Source organism: Leucoraja erinacea, chromosome 9 (genome assembly GCF_028641065.1).
Source record: "Leucoraja erinacea ecotype New England chromosome 9, Leri_hhj_1, whole genome shotgun sequence".
NCBI classification, from domain to species: Eukaryota; Metazoa; Chordata; class Chondrichthyes; order Rajiformes; family Rajidae; genus Leucoraja; species Leucoraja erinaceus.
In genome coordinates this window covers 12,455,143-12,482,962 of record NC_073385.1, presented here as the reverse complement: position 1 = coordinate 12,482,962, position 27,820 = coordinate 12,455,143, and the positions used below count along the sequence as shown (strand labels likewise).

The following is a 27,820-nucleotide window of genomic DNA, read 5'->3' as shown; positions in this document are numbered from 1 at the left end:
GGATAGTGTTAGTGTACGGATGACCTACGGGAGGAAACTGGACAAGGGAGAGTCAGTGGATGTAGTGTACCTGGACTTTCAGAAAGCATTTGATAAGGTTTCACATAGGAGATTAGTGGGCAAAATTATGGCACATGGTATTGGGGGTAGAATGCTGACATGGATAGAGAAGTGGTTGGCAGACAGGAAACAAAGAGTGGGGATTAAGGGGACCCTTTCAGAATGGCAGGCAGTGACTAGAGGGGTACCGCAAGGCTCGGTGCTGGGACCGCAGCTATTTACAATATATATCAATGATTTGGATGAAGGGATTCAAAGTAACATTAGCAAATTTGCAGATGACACAAAACTTGGTGGCAGTTGAACTGTGAGGAGGATGCTATGAGAATGCAGTGTGACTTGGACAGGTTGGGGGAGTGGCAGATGCATGGCAGATGCAGTTTAATGTGGATAAATGCGAGGTTATCCACTTTGGTAGCAAAAACAGGAAGGCAGATTACTATCTAAATGGCGTCAAGTTGGGAAAAGGGGAAGTACAACGGGATCTGGGGATCCTTGTTCATCAGTCTATGAAAGTAAACATGCAGGTACAGCAGGCAGTGAAGAAAGCGAATGGTATGTTGGCCTTTTTAACAAGAGGAGTCGAGTATAGGAGCAAAGAGGTTCTTCTGCAGTTGTACAGAGCCGTAGTGAGACCACACCTGGAGTATTGTGTGCAGTTTTGGTCCCCTAATTTGAGGAAGGACATTCTTGCTATTGAGGGAGTGCAGCGTAGGTTTACAAGGTTAATTCCCGGGATGGCGGGACTGTCATATGCTGGGAGAATGGAGCGGCTGGGCTTGTACACTCTGTGGAGCTTAGAAGGATGAGAGGATATCTCATTGAAATATATAAGATTGTTAAGGGTTTGGACAGGCTAGAGGCAGGATGCATGTTCCCGATGTTGGGGGAGTCCAGAACTAGGGGCCACAGTTTAAGAATAAGGTGTAAGCCATTTAGAACGGAGACGAGGAAACACTTTTTCTCACAGAGTGTGGTGAGTCTGTGGAATTCTCTGCTTCAGAGGGCGGTGGAGGCCGGTACTATCAAGACTTTCTAGATAGGGCTCTTAGATAGGGCTCTTAAATGGGGAGAAGGCAGGAACGGGGTACTGATTGGGGATGATCAGCCATGATCACATTGAATGGCGGTGCTGGCTCGAAGGGCCAAATGGCCTACTCCTGCACCTATTGTCTATTGGTCGGCGTGGACTCGTTGGGCCGAAGGGCCCGTTTCTGTTCTAGATATCTAAACTAAACTAAACCAAAGGGTCCTGGCGCAATAATCACCTTCCCGGGTTCTGCAGAGATGCTGCCTGACCAGCTCAGTTATTCCAACACTTTGTGTCCAGCAGAATGGAGAAGAGTTCTGACCCGAAACGTCACCTGTGCCTTTTCTCCAGAGCTGCCGCCTGACCCGCTGCGTTACTACTCCAGCGCTTTTTGTTCTACGCAAGAGTCCGGCATCTGCAGTTCCTTGCGTGGACATTCGGAAGGAGCTGATCCGAGATGGCCTTGGACTGTAAAGATATTGTCCTTGGAGCTACGGAGCAAGACGTGCTTGAGATCCCAGGGCCATTCTCCGTTGTTCCGTGCCACCGGTGTGAAAGCAATCAGAGTTAATCACAATGTCGGGGGGGATAGCTGGGGCAGAGGTTTCATCCTGGGCTTCCACGAGTGGGGATGAGGATGGAGCCTGTCCCTGCAGGAGATCAGGTGTGGTGCTGGACTGCACTCAGCTCCCATTTCCCGTCTCCCAGTAGATGCAACACTGAGTCATGGTACTGTCCAAGGGGAGAGAGGAAAGTAAGCATTAACCCACGAGGCACAAAATAATCAACTTGCACAAAAGAGCCGCCAGTCCCACATTGTTAGCGCTGCTTCTCGATCTTTAGTTTAATTTTAGTTTTAGAGATACAGCGCAGACCCAGGCTCTTTGGCCCACCGAGTCCTCGCCCACCAGCGATCCCTGCACACTAGCGATCCCTGCACACTAGCGCTATCCCACAGCGATCCCTGCACACTAGCGCTATCCCACAGCGATCCCTGCACACTAGCGCTATCCCACAGCGATCCCTGCACACTAGCGCTATCCCACACTCACCAGGGACAAGTTTAGTTCCGGATATTTCCTGAAGCCAATTGACCTACAAACCTGCACGTCTTTGGAATGTGGGAGGAAACCGGAGCACCCGGAGAAAACCCACGCAGGTCACGGGGAGAATGTACAAACTCTGTGCAGGCAGCACCCGCGGTCAGGATCGAACCGGGGTCTCTGGCGCTGGAAGGCAGCAACTCTACCGCCGAGCAGCATCCACGGTGCAGGTCACAAGATGGGTGATCTGAAGGCCTGAACTAACACTCCAGAGGTCTGGGTGCAAATCCCCACCAAGACACCGTGGACTTTAATTCCATAATAACGTGGAATTCAACCACGATCTTGTCATTCGTATATTAACCTCCACAAAACCAACAGATTCCTGCACGGTGGTTGGGTTGCTGTCTTACAGCGCCAGAGACCCGGGTTTGATCCTGACTCCAGGTGCTGTCTGTACGGAGTTCGTACGTTCTCCCCGTGACTTGCGTGGGTTTTCTCCGAGATCTTCTGTTTCCTTCGACACTCCAAAGACGTGCAGGTTTGTAGGTTAATTGGCTTGGTGTAAATGCAAATTGTCCCTAGTGTGTGTAGGGTAGTGTTAGTGTGTGTGGGTCACGGGTCGGTGCGGACTCGGAGGGCCGAAGGGCCTGTTTCCGCGCTGTATCTCTAAAACTAAACCCAAATAAGCTAAACATTTGTTTCAGGGACCGTTGCATCCCAGCTGCTATCAGTGAATAGGAACGCGAGCTCACCCTTGTTTGGGAACACTCAGCTTCACCGCACTGACCCAACCATCCTTGCGGAGACAGTTTAGTTTTGCTTAGAGATACAGCGCGGAAACAGACCCTTTCGCCCACCGAGTCCGTGCCAACCAGCGATCTCCACACACTAACTCTCACCTACAGGGACAATTTTACAACTTACCAAAGCCAATTAACCTGCATACCTGTACGTCTTTGGTGTGTGGGAGGAAACCGATGATCTCTCAGAAAACCCACGTGGTCACGGGGAGAGCGTACAAGCTTCGTGGTCGGGATCGAACCCGGGTCTCCGGCGCTGCAAGTGCTGTAAAGGCGGCAACTCTACTGCCGCGCCACCGTGGCCGCCACAGACAGTTTGAATTGTGACGCGGAGACATAGCTCACACCTGCCCCGTTAGACGGAGTCCCGCGCTCCCCCCCCCCCCCCCCCCCGGAGCTCAGTGCCCTGGGGTCGGATCCTCACTCACTCCCACCTTCTCCAAACTGCTGCGATGTCCCACGCTGACCACAGTCATCCCCAGATGTGTACAGATGTGGTACAGCTCCGCTTCCGTCTCTTCAGTCAGGGCACTCGTGGCTTCGTCTAACACTGGGGGACAAGGAGGAGGAGAAGACCGGGTTTAAAGGGGGGAGAGTCTAGGAGCACTGTATTGTCACTTCCTTCCCTAGAACCTGTCTCATAGTCACACAGATTGGAAACAGGCCCTTCAGCCCCACTTTCCCATACTGACCAACATGTCCCATCTACACTAGTCATGGTCATAGAGTGTAGAAACAGGCCCTTCAGCCCCACTTGCCCATGCCGACCAACATGTCCCATCTACACTAGAGTCATAATCATAGAGTGTAGAAACAGGCCCTTCAGCCCCACTTGCCCATGCCGACCAACACGTCCCATCTACACTAGTCATAATCATAGAGTGTAGAAACAGGCCCTTCAGCCCCACTTTCCCACACTGACCAACATGTCCCATCTACATTAGTCCCACTTGATCCGGCTTCACTGATTCTCAGCCGCAGAAAACAAGAATAAGGCCCCAGAGCCTGGGGTGGCACGGTGGTGCAGCGGTAGAGTTACTGCCACACAGCGCCAGAGACCCGGGTTCGATCCTGACCATGGGTGCTGTCTGTACGTACGTTCTCCCCGTAACTGCGTGTGTGCTCCGGATCCCTCCCACCTTCTAAACACGTACGCTTATAGGTTTATCAGCCTCTGTAAATTACCCCTAGTGTGTAGGACATAGAACTAGTGAATGGGCGATTAATGTTCGGCCTGGACTCGATGGGCCAAATGGCCTCTTTCCACACTGTATCTCTACACTCTCTCAGCTCTCAACGTTCTCCGCTCCATGCACCCTTCCAACCCAAACCACTAGCCCACACGGCCACTAATGAAGGTCTGCAGATTGTGGGGTTTGGAATGTGCCCAGGATGAGACATCCTGACAAAGTCAGTGTGCACCAACTACCTGGGAGACTCTATGGTCCAGCTTGAAGTTGTGAAAACGCACACCTCCAGATTCAGAGACAGTTTCTTCCCAGCTGTTATCAGGCAACTGAATCATCCCACCACAACCAGAGAGCAGTCCCGAACTACCATCTACCTCTTTGGTGACCCTCGGACTATCCTTGATCGGACTTTGCTGGCTTTACAATAGACAATAGACAATAGGTGCAGGAGTAGGCCATTCGGCCCCTCGAGCCAGCACTGCCATTCAATGTGATCATGGCTGATCATCCACAATCAGTATCCCGTTCCTGCCTTCTCCCCATATCCCCTGACTCCGCCATCTTCAAGAGCCCTATCTAACTCTCTCTTGATAGTGTCCAGAGAACCGGCCTCCACCGCCCTCTGAGGCAGAGAATTCCACAGACTCACAACTCTCGGTTTACCTTGCACTAAACGTTATTCCCTCATCATGTATCTCTACCCTGTCAACAGCTCGATTGTAATCATGTATTGTCCTTCTGCCGACTGGGTTAGCAAGCGTGGAAAGCTTTTCACTGAACCTCGGTGCACGTGACAATAAACTAAACGGAACGGAGTGGTGGACGTGACCAATGGGAGGGTGGACACGGACCTGCAAACTCCGGCTGGTGATAGAAGAGCCTGGCGAAGGTGAGCTGCTGCATCTCTCCCGGAGACAGCACGTCGTACCTGGGGGGAACAAACACCGGCGAGCCCATCAGATGAACAGCTCCTCCCTCCCTCCCCACCCTCCGCCCAAGGGGTCCAATCCTCCCCATCCATTCTCTGGGGAGAACAAACACCAGTAAAAAAAAAAAATGAGATCCTCGGTTTCCTCCCTTACTCCAAACACGTACAGGTTTGTAAATTAATTGGCTTGGTGTAGATGTAAAAATGATCCCTCGTGTACGGAGAGTAGTGTTAGAGGCAGGAAACATGTTCCCGATGTTGGGGGAGTCCAGAACCAGGGGCCACAGTTTAGGAATAAGGGGTAAGCCATTTAGAACGGAGACGAGGAAACACTTTTTCTCACAGAGAGTGGTGAGTCGGTGGAATTCTCTGCCTCCGAGGGCGGTGGAGGCAGGTTCTCTGGATGCTTTCAAGAGAGAGGGCTAGATAGGGTCTCTTAAAGATAGCGGATGATCAGCAGGGGATGGGCTGATGGCGGTCTATTGTTTCCACCAGGACTAGCCACAGAATTAAAGGGCATTCTGAGGAAGAATTTCTTTAGTCAGAGGGTGGTGAATCGGTGGAATTCTTTGCCACAGAAGGCTGTGGAGGCCAAGTCACTGGATATATTTAAGGCAGAGATAGATAGATTCTTGATTCTTGATGGGGTACTGATTGGGGATGATCAGCCATGATCACATTGAATGGCTGTGCTGGCTCGAAGGGCCGAATGGCCTACTCCTGCACCTATTGTCTATTGGTGCAGATGTAAAAATTGTCCCTTGTGTGTGGAGGGTAGTGTTAGGGTGCGGGGATCGCTGGTCGGTGCGGACTCAGTGGGCCGAATGGCCTGTTTCCGCGCTGTATCTCTAAACTAAACTAAAGCCCATCAGATGCACAGCTCCTTCAACACACAAGGGTTGCAATCTTTTCCCCTCATCGCCAGCCCAATCCTCCCTCAATCCTCTGCCCCATGAGATCAAACCTCCGTCACGCCCGACTAGTCGGCAAGAGATCCCACAGACATGAGCAGCACGGTGGCGCATCGCTAGAGTTGCTGCCTTCCAGCGCCAGAGACCCGTGACCGATCCAAACTACGGGGCGCTGTCTGCACGGAGTTTGTATATTCTGCCCGTGACCTTGTGGGTTTTCCCCGGGTGCTCCAGTTTCCTCCCACGCTCCAAAGACGTTCAGGTTTGCAGGTTAATGGGCTTCTGTGTGATTGTAAATTGTTCCCTGGTGCGTGCGGGAATAGCGTTAATGTGTGGGGATCGCTGGTCAGCACGGACTCGGTGGGCCGAAGGGCCTGTTTCTGCGCTGTATCTCTAAAATAAAACTATAATCGCTGATCGAGGATGAGGATGTTCAGCTCCTGCTCCGAGTTCCTCTCCCGTATTAACTGACGTGGACACGGTGGGGAGCAGGTTCATAAGTTCTAGGAGCAGAATTAGGCCATTCGGCCCATCAAGTCTACTCCGCCATTCAATCATGGCTGATCTCTCTTTGGTCATTCAATTCCATTCAATCGTGTCTGATCTATCTAAGCCCATTCTCCTGCCTTCTCCCCATAACATCTGACACCCGTACTAATCAAGAATCTATCAATATATAATGTAACAATATCCATTGACTTGGCCACCACAGCCTTTCTTTGGCAATGAATTCCACAGATTCACCACCCTCTGACTAAAGAAATTCTTCTTCATCTCCTTCCTAAAGGAACGTCCTTTAATTCTGAGAGTACGACCTCTGGCCCCTGGACTCTCCCACTGGTGGAAACATCCTCTCCACATCCATTCTATCCATGCCTTTCTGTAGAGGAACCACACTGTCCGGACTCTGGGTCACTCACAGAGACTCCTGTGTGGGCTGTGAATCGTAATGGCAACAGATCCTGGGACCTTCGGAACCAAAGCTCATTCCTCAGGGATTCTCTTGACTTGAAGCCTTATTTTAGATTAGAGATACAGCGCGGAAACAGGCCCCTCAGCCCGTGCTGCCCAGCGATCCCTGCACACTGACACAATCCTACACACACACACACTCGGGACAATTTTTACATTTACAACCAAGCCAGTTAACCTACAAACCTGTACGTCTATCGAGTGTGGGAGGAAACCGGAGATCCCGGAGAAAACCCACGCAGGTCACGGGGAGAACGTACAAATTCCGTACAGGCAGCAACTCCACCACTGCACCACTTGCAGAAAATTAAAAGTGACTCACCAGTTCCAACCGACTCTCTCATCCAGCCCGCCCGTCCTCTTCAGCAGAGGCCCCTGAAAGACAGGACGTGTCCACATTCACTGTTGGACCAGGTGGTGCAACAGGAAGAAACAAGTATGCTGGTTTACCAAGGAATAACACAGAGTGCTGGAGTAACTCAGCGGGTCAGGCAGCATCACTGGAGAACATGGATAGGTGACGAGGTTAATACTTGGGATAGCAGGACTGTCATATGCTGAGAGAATGGAGCGGCTGGGCTTGTATACACTGGAATTTAGAAGGATGAGAAGGAGTCTTATTGAAACATATAAGATTATTATGGGATTGGACACGCTAGAGGCAGGAAACATGTTCCCGATGTTGGGGGAGTCCAGAACCAGGGGCCACAGTTTACGAATGAGGACTAGGCCATTTAAAAGGGAGACGACAAAAAACTTTTTCACCCAGAGTTGTGAGTCTGTGGAATTCTCTGCCTCAGAGGGCGGTGGAGGCCAATTCTCTGGATACTTTCAAGAGAGAGTTAGATAGAGCTCTTAAAGATAGCGGAGTCAGGGAGTATGCGGAGAAGGCAGGAATGGGGTACTGATTGTGGATGATCAGCCATGATCACAGTGAATGGTGGTGCTGGCTCGAAGGGCCGAATGGCCTACTCCTGCACCTATTGTCCACTGTCTACAGACCGATTGCAGGGTGGGGGAAAAGAAAGCTAGAAGAGTGGGTGGCATGGTGCCGTAGTGGTAGAGTTGCTGCTTCACAGTGCCAGAGACCCAGGTTCGATCCTGACTACGGGTGCTGCCTGTACGGAGTTTGCATGTTCTCCCTGTGACCTGCGTGGGTAATCTCCGGGTGCTCAGGTTTCCTCCCACACTCCAAAGACGTACAGGTTTGAAGGTTAGTTGGTTTGGTATAAATATGTGTGTGTCGGGTTGTGTTAGTGTGCGGGGATCGCTGGTCGGCACGGACTCGGTGGGCCGAAGGGCCTGTTTCTGTGCTGTATCTCTGAACTAAACTCAAACTAAGAGTGGGGGGGCAGGGCAAAGTGAGGCAGGTCCAACTATCTGCCTATCAACCCATCCCCTCGAGTAGAATCAAGCCATACACATGTTTCTATGTAGTGGAAAGAGAAAAATACCAGAGTGTGGAAGATAGTTGCAGAGTAAGTGCAAATTAAAAAAAGAAAAGTGCAAGGACTCCAAAGAGGTAGGTTGGAAGATCAGCACCATGGCCTTACTTATTTCAGTAGGCTGCTAATAGATGGGGTTCCAAGGAGCACTGACATTGATGAGACAATGGAAGTGCTGACCTCTGGACTCTGTGGGAGGATTGAGCAATACATCAATGGATATTTTCCCGGCAGAAATAGATAGATTCTTGATTCGTACGGGTTTCAGGGGCTATGGGGAGAATGGGGTTAGGAGGGAGAGATAGATCAGCCATGATTGGACAGAGGAGTAGACTTGATGGGCCGAATGGCCTAATGCTGCTCATATCTCTTATGAACTCATGAGCAAGGGAAGAACTTACCAAGCCGGTGGCCTCCAAGAAGTGGAGAATTCTTTTGTCATCGGCTGATCCTAGGAGATATAATTCAACAGTGTCACAACTCCATCAGGCTGCAGCGCCTGCGATACAGAACGATGTGCAATGTGGTACCTGAAAGAGGGTAGATTTCCTTCAGAGGGTAAATCACCTGTACAAAGAAACACAAGACAGTTAACACTATGCACAAAGCAGCTTCACAGCAGCAGGAAAGTCCACACACGCCTCTACTTCCTTACAAGGCGCAGGCCGACTCAACTAAAGCTTTTCACTGTACCTCGGTACCCTGGACAATAAACAAAACTGCACTGAAGACAAGATGGAATCTGGGAGTGTAGGGGATCTCAAGGAAACATTTGTATGGTCTGAAGAAGGGTCTCGATCCGAAAGATCACCCGTTCCTTCTCTCCAGAGATGATGCCTGTTACTAAGTTACTCCAGCATTTTGTGCCTAATTTCGTTCAGTTCAGTTTATTTTATTGTCACGTGTACCGAGTTACTGTGAAATGCTTTTGTAGCGTGCTAAGCAGTCAGCGGAAAGACTATACATGATTACAATCTGTCCATTTACAGTGTATAGATACACAAGGGAATAATGCTTAGTGCAGGGTAAAGCCAACAGTGTCCACAGCCAGCAAAACCTAATGACCTAATTCCCAGGTAGACAAAATTGCTGGAGAAACTCAGCAGGTGAGGCAGCATCTATGGAGTGAAGGAATAGGTGATGTTTCATGTCGAGACCCTTCCTCAAACCTATTACCCATATCATTGCATTGTCTGTACTGAATCTCTTGTACACTGTCAAGAATCCTGCACTCCCAATGGTAGTTTGTGTGTGTCTGTCTGTCTGTCTGTCTGTGCGTCTATCTTTTTGTGTCCATTTTTATATTACACCATGTGTAAGAAAGAACTACAGATGCTGGTTTAAATCAAAGGTAGACACAAGATGCTGGAGTAACTGAGCTGGACAGGCAGCATCTCTGGAGAGAAGGAATGGGCGATGTTTCGTGTCGAGACCCTTCTTCAGACTGATTTCAGGGGAGGGGTCTGGACAAAGATAGAATGTAGTCGGGGAGGCAGTAAGACTGGTGGAAGAACTGGGAAGGGGAAGGGAATGGAGAGAGAAAGCAAGGGGCTATCTGAAGTGAATCTAGTGGGAGAACTGGGAAATGTATATTATACCAGTTTAGTTTAGTTTATTGTCACTTGTACCGACTACCAGTGAAAAGGGTAGATAGGCACAAAATGCTAGAGTAACACAGAGGGTCAGCAAGCTTCTCTGGAGAGAAGGAATGGGTGGCGTTTTGGGTCGACACCCTTCTTCAGACTGAGAGTCTCGGGGAGGGAGGGATATGGAGGTGTGAAAACGACAGATCAAAGCAGACGATGATCGAGTAAATCTAGAATGATTCATTGAAGGGCATACAACCTGTAATATTTAATTCGGAGGAGAGTGGATCTAGTTGGAGAACTGGGGTGTGGGAGGGATGGGGAGAGAGAGAGAGAGGGAGGGAGGGAGAGAGAGAGAGAGGGAGAGAGGGAGAGAGAGGGAGAGAGAGAGAGAGAGAGAGAGAGAGAGAGAGAGAGAGAGAGGGAGAGAGAGGAGAGAGGGAGAGAGGGAGAGAGAGAGGGGAGAGAGGGAGGGGGAGAGAGGGAGTCCAGTCCCCATTACACCTCTCCCGAGAGAGAAGTCAATGTTCATACGGAAGTTAGACACAAAATGCTGGAGAAACTCAGCGGGACAGGCAGCATCTCAGGGGACAAGGAATGGTCGACGTTTCGGGTCGAGACCCTTCTTCAGTCAGACAATGGACAATAGGTGCATGAGTAGGCCATTCGACCCTTTGAGCCAGCACCGCCATTCATTGTGATCATGGCTGATCATCCCCAATCAGTACCCCGTTCCTGCCATCTCCCCATATCCCTATCTAGCTCTCTCTTGAAAGCATCCAGAGAACCGGCCTCCACCGCCCTCTGAGGCAGAGAATTCCACAGACTCACCACTCTCTGTGAGAAAAAGTGTTTCCTCGTCTCCGTTCTGAGATGCTGCCTCACCCGCTGAATTACTTCAGCATTTTGCGTCTGCTTTCGATTTGAACCAGCATCTGCAGTTCTTTCTTACACTCAATGTTCATACCGCTGGGGTGTCAGCTGCCCAAGCTAAATATGAGGTGCTGTTCCTCCAATTTGTGCTGGGCCTTGCTCTGGCAGTGGAGGAGGCCCAGGACAGAAAGGTCAGTGTGGGAATGGGAGGGGGGGGGGGGAGTTAAAGTGTTTAGCTACAAGTGAAACTAGGGAAAAGCTTGTTGTTGCGTGCTATCTAGTCAGCGGAAAGACTATAAATGATTACAATCAAACTATCCACCGTGTGCAGATACAGGATGAAGGGAATAACGTTTAGTGCAAGTTGAAGTCCAATAAAGTCCGATTAAAGATAGATCGAGGTTCTCCAATGAGGTAGATAGTAGTTCAGGATTGCTTTCTAGTTGGTGATAGGATGGTTCAGTTGCCTGATAACAGCTGGGAAGAAACTGTCCCTCAATCTGGAGGTGTGTGTGCGTTTTCACACTTCTGTACCTTTTGCCTGATGGGAGAGGGGAGAGGCATGAAGGAATGATGAACTGGCATTTTGTGTCTATCCTCGGTGTAAACCAGCATCTGCAGTTCCTTCCTACACATTTCGTCTGCTCCACTGCAAAATCTCCTCCAGGCATGCCCACTGTGAGGAAGTTCTCATCCTCTCTCCTGACAATAAAGAGGGGTCCCGGCCTGAAACGTCACCTATGCACGTTCTCCAGAGATGCTGCCTGACCCGCTGAGTTACTCCAGCACTATTTTGTCCGTCTCCCCAGTGCGAGCTCATCCCAAGCCCTGCCCAGATTTTTAAACAGGAGTGTTGCTATCTTGGGGGCAAGTGTGACACCACAGCTGACCCCAGCCCCGCCACTGCCTGCACTGGGCTCCCATAGATCTCCAGCCCTGGATCGTCCCACACCACACTGTGGATGCTGCCTGTGTGGAGTTTGCACGTTCTCCCTGTCACCGCAAGGAATTCCTCCGGTTTCACCCCCAAAGACGTGTGGGTTTGTAGGTTAATCGGCCCTCTGTCAATTGCCCCCTTAGTGTGTATGGAGCGGATGGGGAAATGGGGATGGCGTAGAATTAGTGTAGATTGGGTCCAGTTTCCATGGTGTATCTTACGTTTAGTTTAGTTTAGAGATACAGCGTGGAAACAGGCCCTTCGGCCCACCAAGTATGCACCGACCGGCGATTCCCGCACGCTAACACTATCTTACGCCCAGTATTTCACCACCAGGGGGCGCCGCAAGATTGGCAGCCCCGCCAACAGTCTATGTGTTTTTTCGTCTTTTAAAATTTTTTTTAGTGTGTGTTAAAAATTTATGTAAATGTTCTCCGGTTTGTTTTATGGGGGAAGGGGAGGGGTTGGGGGAAACCTTTTTTTCAGTTTGTTACCTTGCCGGAGATGCGATTAATTTTCGGACCGCATTCTCTGGTCGCTCTGCGGCCTACCATCGATGGAGCTGGAGGCCTCCATGGACTGACCTTGGGCCCCACCGGGGGGCGTGGACTTGCATCGGAGTCGATCCCTTACCTGGGATCGCTACAACCGCGGCCTGCGGACTTTATATCGGGAGATCGCAGTCTCGGGAGAGGTCGTGGATGTCGGGAGCTCCAACGTCGCGGAAGGTTCGACCAGCCCCGACACGGGGTTCGATCGTCCGGCGCGGGGGAGCTGACATCCCCCCCCCCCCCCCGATGCAGGAGCAGATCACCTCGACGCGGGGGGCCCAAACGCCGCCGGCTACGGGTGTCAAGATCGTCCCGTCAACGGAGGGCTCGAGGCCCCCGACCGCGGGAGAGCTAAGTAGGGAAGAGATTGAACTTTTTTTTCACCTTCCATCACAGTGAGGAATGTGGAGGAGTCGCTGTGGTGGATGTTTATATTAAAATGTGTTTTGTGTGTTCCGTTGCTTTTTATTTGTATGACTGACTTGGCAAATGAAATTCCTCGTATGTTGCAAAACATACTTGGCTAATAACGCCTTATTGAGATTGATTGTAGGACAATTTACAATTATATAATTAACCTAGACATGTATATCTTTGGAGTGTGGGAGGAATCCGGAGCACCCAGGGAGAACGTGCAAACTCCGTACAGACAGCACCCGCAGTCAGGATCCTGGGACTCTGTCGCTGCGCCACCGCGCCGCTCCCATCCCGAAACAAATCTCTCCAACACTCCCTCTGGGTCCCCCTTGGGCCGTTCCAGGATGGGTTCCCGGCAGGTGCCCCCACCTTTACCTGTTCCCTGAGGGTCCCGTCAGTGAAGTAGGGCTTCTGTGGGAGGAAGAGAATCCCTCGAGGCCCAAAGCAGGTGGCCATGCGGAGAGAGCCTGCAAGCAAGGAGAAGGGGGGGGGATCAGGAGCACAAGGTTACACCCCAGGCACAACCCCCACCAACAGCTTTAGCTTGGTTTAGTTTAGAGATACAACGCAGAAACAGGCCCTTCAGCCCACCGGGTCCGCACCGACCAGCGGCCCCCGCACACTAACACTATCCTACACCCACTAGGGACAATTTACATTTATACAAAGCCAATTAATCTACAAACCTGTACGTCTTTGGAGTGTGGCAGGAAAGCGAAGATCTCGGAGAAAATCCACGCAGGTCACGGGGAGAACGTGCAAACTCCGTACAGACAGCACCAGTAGACGGGATCAAACCCGGGTCTCTGGCGCTGCAAGCGCTGTAAGTCAGCAGCTCTATCGCTCAGACGCGCGGAGGCTTCACTGCACCCAGGGAAGCAGCAGATCAGGGATAGATACAAAATGCTGGAGTAACTCAGCGGGTCAGGCGGCATCTCTGGAGAGAAGGAATAGGTGATGTTTCGGGTCGAGACCCTTCTTCAGACGGTTTCCTTCATACACTTCCTTCAGTCCCTTAGTCTCAGACCTTCTGTTTCTTTTTCATCTCTGGCCTTTGTCCAGCCAAACAACCCTCCCCCCCACCCCCCCATCTCGCCCCCCCCCCCCCCCTTCCCCCCCCCCCCCCTTTCCCCCCCCCCCCCCCCCCAGCCTGTGTTCACCCATTACCTGCCACACTTAGAAACATAGAAATTAGGTGCAGGAGTAGGCCATTCAGCCCTTCGAGCCTGCACCGCCATTTAATATGATCATGGCTGATCATCCAACTCAGTATCCCGTACCTGCCTTCTCTCCATACCCTCTGATCCCCTTGGCCACAGGGCCACATCTAACTCCCTCTTAAATATAGCCAATGAACTGGCCTCAACTACCCTCTGTGGCAGAGAGTTCCAGAGATTCACCACTCTCTGTGTGAAAAAAAGTTCTCCTCATCTCGGTTTTAAAGGATTTCCCCCTTATCCTTAAGCTGTGACCCCTTGTCCTGGACTTCCCCAACATCGGGAACAATCTTCCTGCATCTAGCCTGTCCAACCCCTTAAGAATTTTGTAAGTTTCTATAAGATCCCCTCTCAATCTCCTAAATTCTAGAGAGTATAAACCAAGTCTATCCAGTCTTTCTTCATAAGACAGTCCTGACATCCCAGGAATCAGTCTGGTGAACCTTCTCTGCACTCCCTCTATGGCAATAATGTCCTTCCTCAGATTTGGAGACCAAAACTGCATGCAATACTACAGGTACTTGGTCCTGACCCTTCTCTCTTCTGATTAGTACGGGTGTCAGGGGTTATGGGGACAAGGCAGGAGAATTGGGTTAGGATGGAGAGATAGAACAGCCATGATTGAATGGCGGAGTAGAATTCATGGGCCGAATGGCCTAATCCTGCTCCTAGAACATACGAACTTCCAGCTTTTTTTCTACCCCCCCACCCCAGACAATCAGTCTGAAGAAGGGTCCCGACACAAAACGTTATCTATCCATGTCATCCAAAGATGCAGCCTGGCCCACTGAGTAACTCCAGCTCTTTGTGTTTTAGCTTTTAGTGTCTTAGTTTTAGACATGCAGCATGGGCCAACGATCATCTGTTCACACTGGTTCTATGTGGTCCCAGTTTCTACACACTCGGGGCAATGTACAGAAGCCATGCTTGTACGTATCTGGCATGTGGGAGGAATCTGGAGAAAACCCACACAGGTCACGGGGAGAACGTACAAACTCCGTACAGACAGGACCCGTGGTCAGGATCGAACCCGGGTCTCTGCGGCAGCCACTCTACCACTGTTTAGTAAACTAGCATCCGCAGTTCCTCGTTTCTACGAATAATTCTTACCCTGGGTAATCTCCCTTAATCCGTTCAGGACCCGGAGCAGAGTGGTCTTCCCGGTGCCCGTGTTGCCGATGATCAGGAGGCTTTGTCCCGACGTGATCTTCAGGGTCAGGTTCTTCACCAACAGCTCCTCAGACCAGGGGGCGGTGAAGGAAACCCGCTCCAGGATGAAGGCAGTGTGGTCAGACTGCCCCTGCCCATCCATCTCTCCCTCCTCCTCCTCCTCCGAATCCAAGCCGCTCCTGGAGAAGATAGATGTGAGCTTTACCATAGAGTCTCACAGCGTGGAAACAGGCCCTGTGGCCCAACTTGCCCGCACCGAGCAACATGTCCCATCTACACTCGTCCCACCTGCCCGCGTTTGGCCCATATCCCTCCAAACCTGTCCTATCCATGTAGGTACCTATCTAAATGTTTCTTAAACGTTGCGATAGTACCTGCCTCAACTACCTCCTCTGGCAGCTCGTTCCATACACCCACCGCCCTTTGTGTGGAAAAGCTGCCCCTCAGATTCCTATTAAAGCTCCTCCCCCCCCCACCTTAAGCCAATGTGCTCTGCACCTTATGATTCCCCTCCTCTGGGCAAGAGACTCTGTGCATCTACCCGATCTATTCCTTTTGAACTGTGCACTGCAAGGGCCAGGAAGCGAGCGGGGAAGATCATCACTGACCCCTCTCACCCTGGCCACAAACTCTTTGAATCATTTCCCTCTGGAAGGCAACTCCGGACTGTCAAAGCCGCCACAGCCGGACATAAAAACAGCTTTTTTCCAAGGGTAGTAGCTCTACTCAATAACTAAAAATCTGTAGCCTCCTTTTGCTCTGGCATTTCATTCACATGTTTAAACTATGTTTCATTATTAATGTTTAATGTTTTAAGTGTCATTCTTAATTGTTTACTGTATGTCGTGTTGTTACTTGCGAGCAGAGCACCAAGGCAAATTCCTTGTATGTGAACATACTTGGCCAATAAACTTATTCATTCATTTATTCTGATTCCTATGCATCAGGTGGACATAGAAAACAGTACAGCACGGGAACAGGCCCTTTGGCCCACAATGTCCGTGATGGACATGATGCCAGATTAAACCAATCTCCAGTGTCTGCACGTGATCCATATCCCTCCATAATCCTGGAGGGAGACACAAGGATCTGAGGAAACTGGGTTCATGAAAAAAAAAAGTTGTTTCAGATCAGGACTCAAAGTTCACCAGAGATGCTGCTTGATATGAGGAGCTACTCCAGCACTTGAATGAATGCATGAACAAATGCTTTATTATCACATGTGACAATCACAGTGATATTGTATACGTGTATACCCAAGGTATGCGAACAGTCGCCACGTAAGGAGCGGTGACAAAGATACAAAGTACCCCACGCATCAGGTCCGCCTTCGTTCTCCCCCCCCCTCCACCCCCCCCCCCCCCCTCAACGCAGGGTCCCCCTTTGTGTGTTTTCCATCCAAAGTCCTGCTTCCTTGCAGCTGCCGATCCTGTTTGAGTGCTTAACAGCACTGGGCCTCTACTCGCTGGAGTTTAGAAGGTTGAGGGGGGGAACCCCATTGAAACTTACAGAATCATGAAAGGCCTAGATAGAGTGGATGTGGAGAGGATGTTTCCACTTGTGGGAGAGTCTAGGGCCAGTGGTCACAGCCTCAGAATTAAAAAGGCGCTCTTTTAGAAAGGAACTGCTTTAGTCAGAGGGTAGTTAATGTGTGGAACTCACTGCCACACAGGGCTGTGGAGGCCAAGTCAGTGGATATTGTTAAGGCAGAGATAGACAAGTTCTTGATTAGAACGAAGGTCAAGGATTGTAGATTGGTTATTTCCTACTAATCAATTGTAATGCTTGTTAGTAGTTGCTCCTTCTAATATGCGATCTATATATTACCAAGAGCTTGGTTTATACTCTCTAGAATTTAGGAGATTGAGAGGGGATCTTATAGAAACTTACAAAATTCTTAAGGGGTTGGACAGGCTAGATGGAGGAAGATTGTTCCCGATGTTAGGGAAGTCCAGGACAAGGGGTCACAGCTTAAGGATAAGGGGGAAATCCTTTAAAACCGAGATGAGAAGAACTTTTTTCACACACAGAGTGGTGAATCTCTGGAACTCTCTGCCACAGAGGGTAGTTGAGGCCAGTTCATTGGCTATATTTAAGAGGGAGTTAGATGTGGCCCTTCTGGCTAAGGGGATCAGGGGGTATGGAGAGAAGGCAGGTACGGGATACTGAGTTGGATGATCAGCCATGATCATATTGAATGGCGGTGCAGGCTCGAAGGGCCGAATGGCCTACTCCTGCACCTAATTTCTATGTTTCTATGCTTACATAATTCAGTCTGAGTAGCCGTTAGGTACTGTAACATTCTGCAGACCAATGCTGTAAGTGGACTTTAATAAATATGTGTTGTATTTTGATGTGTGTATGACTCCACTCATTACAAGGGTTATGGGGAGAAGGCAGGAGAATGGGATTAGGGGCAGAGACCAGCCATGATTGAATGGCGGAATAAACCCGATGGGCCGAATGGCCTAATTCTACTCCTACAACTTGTGAACTGACCCGTGGTCCCGTCAGTGTGGAGTTTGTGCATTCTCCCTTTGACTATAAAGATGCTCCAGTTTCTTCCCACATCTTAAGGATGTACTGGCAGGTAAATTGGGGACCGCATCAGTTAATGTATACTGTCTGCCTCATTGAAGACCCTCAGACTATCTTTAATCGGAGTTTACCTGCCGCTAAATCTTATGCCCTTCATCACGTGTCTGTACACTGTGGGCGGCTCGATTGTAATCATGTATTGTCTTTCCACTGACTGGTTAGCATGCAACAAAAACCTTTCACTGTACCTCAGCACACGTGGCAATAAACGAAACTGAGCCCGACTAATTAAGCAGAGTCTGAAGAAGGGTCTCGACCCGAAACGTCGCCCATTCCTTCTCTCCAGAGATGCTGCTTCACCCGCTGAGTTACTCCAGCATTTTGTGTCCACCAACTAATTAAGACTTACTCATGCGACGGGGGCAGGTCTTCGAGCGTGGAGGCTCCGCGCCTGCCGCGTGATGCGGAGAGACGGCCGATCGCCTCCTGCAGTTCCCCGATTCTGTCCGTGACGGAGCGGAGGAGGGAAGGAGAGGGCGAGTGAGAATCGGCGGGTCCGACAATCCTAGACCCTTGGAGAACGGAGGGGAGACCGGGGGAAGCGAGGGCTGGAGGCGAGGTTTATTTTGCACTGGCAACTTTGTAGTTCAGCACTGGGCTCACTGTCCCACACTCCTGTCTTTCCTCCCACACCCCATCTCCCGCACGCACTCTCACTCCCTCTCCATCTACCCCCGCCTGCTCTAATTCCCCCTCTCCCTGCCTGCCTTCAAAACCCCTCCCTCTCTGCCCTCACCCTCCTCCCCTGCGCAGTCCACTCCCCCCTCCATCACCTCTCACCCCCCCCCCCCCCCCACCCTCGCTCACCCCCCCCCCCCCCAGCCCTCCCCCCACCCCTTGCCCCCCCTCTCTCGCCCTCACCCCCTCTCCCCCGTCCCTCCCCCTCACCCATCTCTCTCACCCACCCTTCTCCCTCTCTACCCCGCCATCTCGCCCCCTCCCCACAGTGTGTAGGATGCAACAGTGGGATTGCATAGTGTACGTGGGATCGCTGGTCGGGGGAGGGGGAACACACTCGGTGGGCCGAAGGGCCTGTTTCCACGCTCTGCAGGAAGAAACTGCAGATGCTGGTTTATACCGAAGGTGGACACAAAGTGCTGGAGTAACCCAGCGGGTCACGCAGCATCTCCGGAGAATAGGGATGGGAAAAGTTTCAGGTCGAGACCCTTCTGCAGACCCGACCCAGAGACGTTACCCATCCTTTTTCTCCAGAGATGCTGCCTGAACCGCTGAGTTACTCCAGAACTTTGTGTCTACCTTCTGTTTCCACACTGCGTTCTTGGTTAGTAAATGCAGGGAGAATGCAGGTGTATGGGGTTGAGAGGGAAAGATAGATTGAATGGCAGAGCAGACTCGATGGGCCGAATGGCCTAATTCTACTCCTATTGCTTATGACCTCATAAACATGACTTAGAAGGTAAAACAAAATAAATATACTCTATTCCAAAAAAATAAATCTCCCATGTACCGGCATGGTTTTACCTACCTGTGTGTGTAGCCAGCAAGCTCAGAGACAGTGGTCGAGAGGTCGATGAGACGGCTGAAACAGTTGATGAGGTAGATGGACACAAAGGCATTCTGTGACGGAGAGAGGACAAGGAGTGAATCACTGGCTGCCTGCACCTGACAGGGCACGACACGGCACGTTGGCGCAGCGGTAGAGTCGCTGCCTCACAGCGCCAGAGACCCGGGCTCGATCCTGACGGTAATACCAGTGCTTGTCTGTACGGAGTTTGTACGTTCTCCCCGTGACCCGCGTGGGTTTTCTCCGCACTCTAAAGGCGTACAGGTTTGCAGGTTATTTGGCTTGGTACAAATGTGAAATGTCCCTCGTGCGTGTGGGATCGTGTTAGTGTGCGGGGATCCCTGGTCCGCTCATACTCGGTGGGCCGAAGGGCCTGTTTCCGCGCTGTATCCCTAAACTAAACAGCGACAGACAAGGCTCCCCTGGCAAACGCTGACCACTTTGCCCTACCTGCTCACACCTGAGACTGGGCAGGTTGGGTGCTGGTGCCTAGAGCGTTATAGAGTCACACAGCCTCTCAGTCCTTTCCCCTACCGTGTCCCAGGAACTGCCTAATATTGTTCCTGGCTAGTCACAGAGTGATACAGCGTGGAAACAGGCCCTTCGGCCCAGCCTACCTACCTCGACCAACATGTCCCAGCTACACTAGACCCACCTGCCCAGCATTTGGCCCATATCCCTCTAAACCTGTCCTATCCATGTACCTAAATGTTTCTTAAATGTTGGGATAGTCCCAGCCTCAACTACCTCATCCGGCAGCTCGTTCCATACACGTTACCCCTCGGATTCCAATAAAATCTTCCCCCCCTCGCCTTAAAGTCCGAGTCCCCCACTCTGGCCAGGCGACTCTGTGCATCTACCTTATCTATTCCGCTCATGATTTTGTACGCCTCTATAATATCAGCCCTCATCCTCCTGCGCTCCAAGGAATAGAGTCCCAGCCTGCTCAGCCTGCCCCTATAGCTCAGGCCCTCGAGTCCTGGCAACATCCTCGTAAATCTTCTCCGCACCATTTACAGCTTGGCGGCATCTTTCCTATAACATGGTGACCGAAGCTGATTTCCTATAACATTGGTGCCCAATGTCCTCCAGAGATGCTGCCTGACCCGCTGAGCAAACTACTCCAGCAGTTTGTGTCTTTCCTGGTGTTTCTATTCACGTCCTGCAGCACCACCCAGTGGCACACTCTGGAAATGCGAACTCCAGCCATGGAGTGTCGAACACTCACCCATTTGGCCCTTTGGAGCAGGGGAATCGAGGATATAGGTTTAATTGAGGACATAAGGTTGGAGGGGGGGGGGGGGGGGGGGGGGAAGATTTAATGGGAACCTGGCGGGTGCCTTTTATTTTACACAAAGGGTGCTGGGTGTATGGAATGAGCTGCTGGAGGAGGTAGTTGAGGCAGGTACTGTCACAATGTTTAAGAAACAGTTAGACGGGTACGTGGATAGGACAGGTTAAGTGTAGGCAGGTGGGACTAGTGTAGATGGGACATGTTGGTCGGCGTGGGCAGGTTGGGCCGAAGGGCCTGTTTCCCGGCTGTACGGCTTTAGGAGAAGGCTGTGATCCCCGGCAGCTCTCTCCAGTGCAGAGAGGATTTACAAGGATGAGGAGTGTTTGTAAAAGTTACCTAAAGTTGAAGGAACTGCAGGTGCTGGTTCACACCGAAGATAGACACAAATTGCTGGAGTAACTCAGCGGGACAGGCAGCATCTTTGAATGAATGAACGGGTGTGGTTTCGGGTTGAGACCCTTCTTCAGACTACCGCTGGGCTGTCAGCTGCCCAAACTAAATATGAGGTGCTGTTCCTCACCCTGCAATGGAGGAGGCCCGGGACGGAAAGGTCAGTATGGGAATGGGAAGGGGAGTTGAAATCTTCAGCAACCGAGAGATCCAGCAGGCCTTGGCGGACCGAGCACAAGTGTCCAGCAAAACGGTTGACGACATTTTCATTACAACGTGTGTGTTGTGTTGGTCTAGGATAGGGGAAAGGAAGCTGCACGTTGATCAAGCAACGTTGTTCTTAAGTGTGCACAAGTGATAAGAGCAGAATTAGGCCATTCGGCCCATCAAGTCTACCTCGCCATGATAAATATTCTATCTCTCCCTCTCAACCCCATTCCCCTGCCTTCTCCCCGTAACCCCCGACAGAATCAACGAATCTCCGCCTTAAAAACATCCATTGACTTGGCCTCCACACTGCCCTTGGCAATGAACTCCACAGATTCACCACCCTCTGACTAAAGAAATTCTCCTCATCTCCTTCCTAAAGGAACATCCTTGTATTCTGAGGCTGTGACCTCTGGTCCTAGACTCTCCCACTAGTGGAAACATCTTCTCCACATCCACTCTACGCTTTGGCTTCAGACCGACGCCGAGTGACAGGGACCAAGGCCGTACCTTGCTGACGAGCTCAATCAGGTCAGCCGGGGCAAGACCATCGTAGCGGCCCGCAAAGATGGGGATGGCTATGGCCAAGTAGCTGACGATGCTGCCCAGGTAGTTGAAGATGTTCACTCCGACTGAGGAAGGAAGGAAGAGTCACAGACCAAGGGTTACATAGAGGTGAGGTGGGGAGACACGAGGTCAAGAGCTTCAAGAGTGTTTTATCGTCCTCTGCCCCAGATAGAACAATGAAATTCTTACTTGCAGCAGCACAACAGAATGTAGAAACATAGTACACTGCAAACAATATAATAAACGAGGGAAAGTAACATACACACATACATATACATATAAACACATTTACACACATATATAAATATACACACATATTTGTACATGCACATGTATGCATACATATACATATATATACACACATATATATACACACACACACATATATGTATACACATGTATGCACACATACATATACACACATATACAGACATGCACACATACATATACACATATACAGACATGCACACATATAGACATGCACACATGTAAAGTCACACACACACACACATATACAAACACACACATGTACACACATATACAGACATGCACATGTACATATACACACATATAGACATGCACACATACAGACATGCACACACATAGACATGCACACACATAGACATGCACACATGTAAAGATACACACACACACACACATGTACACACATATACAGACACGCACACATATAAAGACGCACACACACACGTAAAAAGCAATCAATAATAGTGGATCAGATCTTGGCCGGTGTAGGGCTCAGTATACAGTGTTAGGTTTGTCAGGTACAGCCTCTACTCACTGTAGAGCCGCAGTTCCCTGGTCACCAGCCTCCCCTGTGTACGAAGCAGCTCCTGGAGTATCCGGTCTGTTCGCATCTGCTCCACCCGTCCTGCTCTGCAAGGAGACGGTGCGGTTCAGACCGGGCTGAAGGGTCCGCTCCCACCCAGCCGAGAGTGCGGACATCCACGTCCAACCCTGACATCCGGCGCTCCGCGTCACCTTGTACTCCCCACCTCCCCACTACTAAACACCCGTCTACTCTCACCCCTTGACTGAACCCAGACAGCATGGTGGCTCAGGTCATAAGGGATAGGAGTAGAATTAGGCCATTCGGCCCATCAAGTCTACTCCGCCATTCAATCATGGCTGATCTATCTCTCCCTCTTAACCCCATTCTCCTGCCTTCTCCCCATAACCTCTGACACCCGTACTAATCAAAAATCTATCTATTTCTGCCTTAAAAATATCCACTGACTTGACCTCCACAGCCTTCTGTGGCAAAAAATTCCACAGATTCACCACCCTCTGACTGAAGAAATGTTGTCCTCATCTCCTTCCTGAAAGAACATCCTTTAATTCTGAGGCTATGACCTCTAGTCCTAGACTCTCCCACTAGTAGAAACATCCTCCCCACATCCCCTCTGTCCAGGCCTTTCACTATTCTGTATGTTTCAATGAGGTCCCCCCATAGATCCGTCAGCCATTCTGGCTACATTCTACATACTGACTTGGAGAGAGTTTAGAGATACAGCACGGAAACAGGCCCTTCAGCCCACCGGGTCCATGCCGAACACCGATCACAGTAGCCATATAGCCAAACAGAAGGGAAACAGGCCCTTCAAACCCAACTTGCCCACACCAACCAACATGTCCCATCGACACTAGTCCCACTTGCCTGCATTGGGCCCATATTCTTCCAAACCTGTCCTATCCATGTTCCTGCGTAAATGCTTCTTAAACTGAAGTTCTCTCAGTTCTATTTTATCCCACTTTCACATCCACTCCCTACACACTGGCACGGTGGCGCAGCGGTAGAGTTGCTGCCTTACAGCGAATGCAGCGCCAGGGACCCGGGTTCGATCCTGACTACGGGCGCTGTCTGTACGGAGTTTGTACGCTCTCCCCGTGACCTGCGTGGGTTTTCTCCGAGATCTTCGGTTCCCTCCCACACTCCAAAGACGTACAAGTATGTACGTTAATTGGCTTGGTAAATGGAAAGATTGTCCCTAGTGGATGGTGTTAATGTGCGGGGATCGCTGGTAGGCACGGACCCGGTGGGCCGAAGGGCCTGTTTCCATTCTGTTTGGCTCTATGGCTACTGTGAACAGGTGATCAGTGTTCAGCATGGACTCGGTGGGCTGACGGCCTGTTTCCATGCTAAACTAAACCTGCTGCACCGTTTTAGTTTCGAGATACAGTGTAGAAACAGGCCCTTCGGCCCACCGACCTCTGGACATTGATGCTATCCTGCACACACACACACACACACTAGGGAAAATTAACACTTATACACAGTATACAAACCCAAGCCAATTAACCTACAAACCCGTACGTGTTTGGAGTGTGGGAGGAAACCGAAGATCTCGGAGAAAACCCCGCGGGCTCGGGGACAACGTGCAAACTCCGTACAGACAGCACCTGTAGTCACTACAGACAGCACTGTGAGGCAGCAGCTCCACCTGCTGTGATACTGTGCCGCCCCCTAGTGGACTTCCTCCCGTTTACACTTCAGCCCTCAAAGTTAACAAGAGGAATGCGCTGGGATTCCGGGCCATGTGATGGACAGCCGGTGTGGTTGACCGATTGTCCAGCCGTGGGGTGCACTGTGGCCGTACCGGTAGAAAGCTGCTGACTCAGCGTTGACACGGACCTGCATGTGCTTGAATCTGCGGCAGAGAGGGGCAAGAAGAGGGTTAGAATTCTCCTCACGAATACAGGCATGCACTCCATCCTCTCCCCCACCCCCCCCCCCCCCCCGCCACAGCTTAACGCACCCAGTGAAGATCCACACGAAGATACAGACACACAAATGTTGGAGTAACTCAGCAGGACCCGAAACGTCACCCATTCCTTCTCTCCAGAGATGCTGCCTGTACCGCTGAGTTACTCCAGCATTTTGTGTCTCTCTTCAGTTTAAACCAGCCTCTGCAGTTCCTTCCTACATAAGAGAATCCACACTTTTTATTTAGTTTAAGTTTAGTTTGGAGATACAGCATGGAAACAGGCCCTTCGGCCCACCACACACACACACACACACACACACACACACACACACACACACACACACACACACACACACACACACACACACACACACACACACACACACACACACACACACACACACACACACACACAACACACACACACACACACACACACACACACACACACACACACACACACACACACACACACACACACACACACACACACACACACACCACACACACACACACACACACACACACACACACACACACACACACACACACACACACACGGGATAATTTTTACATTTACGACAAGCCAATTAGCCTACAATCCTGTACGTCTTTGGAGTGTGGGGGAGGAAACCGAAGATCTCGGCGAAAACTCACGCAGGTCACGGGGAGAACGTGCAAACTCCGTACAGACAGAACCCGTAGTCAGAACCGAACCCGGGTCTCTAGCGCTGTAAGGCAGTAGCTCCACCGCTTTGCCACTGTGTCGACCAATGATTTTCTGGAGAAAAGGAATAGGTGACGAGACCCTTCCTCAGACAGAGTCAGGGGGGCCCATTTCTATTCCTCTTCTTTCCTTTCCTTCTCTCCAGAGATGCTGCCTGTCGCACTGAGTTACTTCAGCATTACTTGTCAATCTTCAGTGTAAACTAGCATCTGCAGTTCCTTCCTCCACTCATTCTAATCCCTCCATCCCCTCCCCCCCCCCCCCCCCCCCCCCCCACCCCCCCATACAAAATGGCAGCCCCGTCACCCAGCATGCAGCGATTTAAAGTTCACAAGTGATAGGAGCAGAATTAGGCCATTCGGCCCATCACATCTACTCCGCCATTCAATCGTGGCTGATTTATCTCTCCCTCCTAACCCCATTCTCCTGCCTTCTCCCCGTAACCCCTGACACCCGCACAAGTATCTATCTATCTCTGCCTTAAACATACCCACTGACTTGGCCTCCCTCTGACCAAAGAAATTAGAGATGAGGAGGAATGAGGTGGCAAATTTATTTCCAGACGGCTGTGGAGCCCAAGTTAATGGGTATTTTTAAGGCGGAGATTGGCAGATACTTGATCAGTGCGGTTGTCGTTTAATCACTTAGACCTTTAACACCCTCAATCCCAACTCTTTAGTCAGAGGGTGGTGAACCTGTGGAATTCATTTCCACAGTAGGCTGTGGAGGCCAAGTCAGTGGATATTTTTAAGGCAAAGAAACCTGAGATAGTTTCTTGTTTAAGAAGGAACTGCAGATGCTGGAAAATCGAAGGTGGGCAAAAATGCTGGAGAAACTCAGAAGGTGAGGCAGCATCAATGGAGCGATGGAAATAGGCGACTTTTGGGTCGAAACCCAACCTCGGACCCTTTCTGAGTCCCTTTCCCAGTCTGAGGGAGGGTTTCGACCCGAAACGTTACCTGTGAGAGATTCTTGATTAGTACGGGTGTCAGGGGTTATGGGGAGAAGGCAGAAAAATGGGGTTGAGAGGGAGAGATAGATCGGCCATGATTGAACGGCGGAGTAGACTTGATGGGCCGAATGGCCTTATTCTGCTGCGAGAACTGATGATAGTGAGAATTCAAGTACTTCTCACCGGAAGTCTCCCTCCAGCTTCTCCTGTTGTACGAGGGTTGGGATAATGGGTCCCATCAGAGCCTTGTTGACCACGGAGCCGATGATGAAGTATATGAAGATGGTGACGGGGCCCAGCCAGCCCGTACTGTAGAGACACAAGGCACTTCACCAGCACAAAGCCACCAGGCAAACTAGGCTAAGGCCACTTTAGAGACACAGCTCGGAAACAGGCGCACCAGCGATCCCCGTACATTAGCACTATCTTAAACACACTAGGGACAGTTTTACAGTTTTTACCAAAGCCAATTAACCTACAGATGTGTAGGAAGGAACTGGAGCTGCAGAAGATAGACGCAAAATGCTGGAGTAACTCAGCTGGGACGGGCAGCATCTCTGGATGGAAGGAATGGGTGACGTTTCGGGTCGAGACCCTTCTTCAGACTGAGAGTCGGGGGAGAGGGAGACACAGAGATACGGAAGGGTACGGTGTGAAAAAACCTGTACGCCTTGGGAATGTGGAAAACCCATGTGGTCACGGGGAGAACGTGCAAACTCCACACAGACAGCACCCGTAGTCAGGTGCCCAATGGGAGTCGGTGTGTGTTAGTAGATGGATGATTTTTTTGTTAGAGAATGGATTAATGCTGCCTGTGAGTTGGAGTGAGAAGTTACACAAGAGATGGGATGGGGTTTCATTTCTGGGAGTGGGACTGAGGCAGGAGCGGAACTGTGCCAAGGCATTTGTGGCATGAAGCTTAGCTCAAAGTGGGCATCGAGGTGGCAAATAGTGTGGGTTGGGGCAGGTACGATGACAGCGTTTAAGAAACACTTGGACAGGTATAATGGAGGATCAGAGGGCACAGGTTTAAGGTGAAGGGGGAAATATTTTATAAGAAACATGAGGGGTAACGTTTTCACACAAAGGGTGAAATGAGCTGCCAGTTCACTGAACACCTCCGCTCAGTCAGCCTTAACCGACCTGATCTCCCAGCGGCTCAGCAACTCCCCATCACATCCCAGTCTGTCCTGGCCTCCTCCATTGGTCAGAGTGGGAAAGCCCGGCGCAAAATTGGAGGAACCAGCGCCATCATATTTCGCTTGGGGTAGTTTTACACCCCCAGCGGTATGAACATTGACTGCACTTAACTCTAACCCTCACATAGCCCTTGCTTTCCCTCTCTCTCCATCCCACCCTCCCCCTTCCCAGTTCTACCACTAGCCATTACTGTCTCTGACTATATTCTATCTCTGTCACCGCACCCAACTCCCCCTGACACACCGTTCTGAAGAAGGGTCTGGACCCTGAAAAGTCGCCCATTCATCTCTTTCTTCCAAGATGCTGCCTGTCCCGCTGAGTTACTCCAGCATTTTTGTGTCGATATGCATGCAGTTTCCTGCACACAACATGGGTCAGACCATCTCAAGGTGTGTTTACATTGGAGATATAACCAATGGCGCCCTCCCTCTTGACCCACGATTGGCCGTCCACTCTCCTCCATCTGAGACCCCGGCCACGCCCATGCGACCCTGCCCCGAAGCT

At 50.8% G+C, this 27,820-nt stretch overlaps 1 protein-coding gene across 2 annotated transcripts; it reads right to left on the bottom strand.

The window, feature by feature from the left end:
- Window positions 1–1,115: 1,115 nt before the first annotated feature.
- LOC129700009 (lysosomal cobalamin transporter ABCD4-like) lies at window positions 1,116–26,768 on the bottom strand. Of its 2 annotated transcripts, XM_055640140.1 has the most exons (14): window positions 26,300–26,768; window positions 24,330–24,380; window positions 22,514–22,608; window positions 21,658–21,779; window positions 19,218–19,309; window positions 18,081–18,173; window positions 15,074–15,312; window positions 13,122–13,213; window positions 8,913–8,949; window positions 8,784–8,833; window positions 7,260–7,312; window positions 4,978–5,054; window positions 3,371–3,486; window positions 1,116–1,822 (listed from the first exon to the last, which is right to left on the bottom strand). In XM_055640140.1, the coding sequence occupies exons 1-14, from the start codon at window positions 26,353–26,355 to the stop codon at window positions 1,751–1,753; spliced, it is 1,245 nt and encodes a 414-aa protein (XP_055496115.1). In that variant the 5' UTR covers window positions 26,356–26,768; the 3' UTR covers window positions 1,116–1,750. The 2 variants fall into 2 exon arrangements, with proteins under 2 accessions (XP_055496115.1, XP_055496116.1); XM_055640141.1 differs by lacking the exon at window positions 3,371–3,486.
- Window positions 26,769–27,820: the final 1,052 nt, after the last annotated feature.

Coding starts and splice junctions, on each gene's coding strand:
- LOC129700009 (XM_055640140.1), bottom strand. CDS start 26,355: ATGGGACCCATTATCCCAACCCTCGTACAACAGGAGAAGCTGGAGGGA. Junction 21,780..22,513: donor CAGGGAACTGCGGCTCTACA/GTGAGTAGAGGC, acceptor TTCCTTCCTCAG/TCGGAGTGAACATCTTCAAC. Junction 8,950..13,121: donor ACGGGACCCTCAGGGAACAG/GTAAAGGTGGGG, acceptor TTCTTTGTACAG/GTGATTTACCCTCTGAAGGA.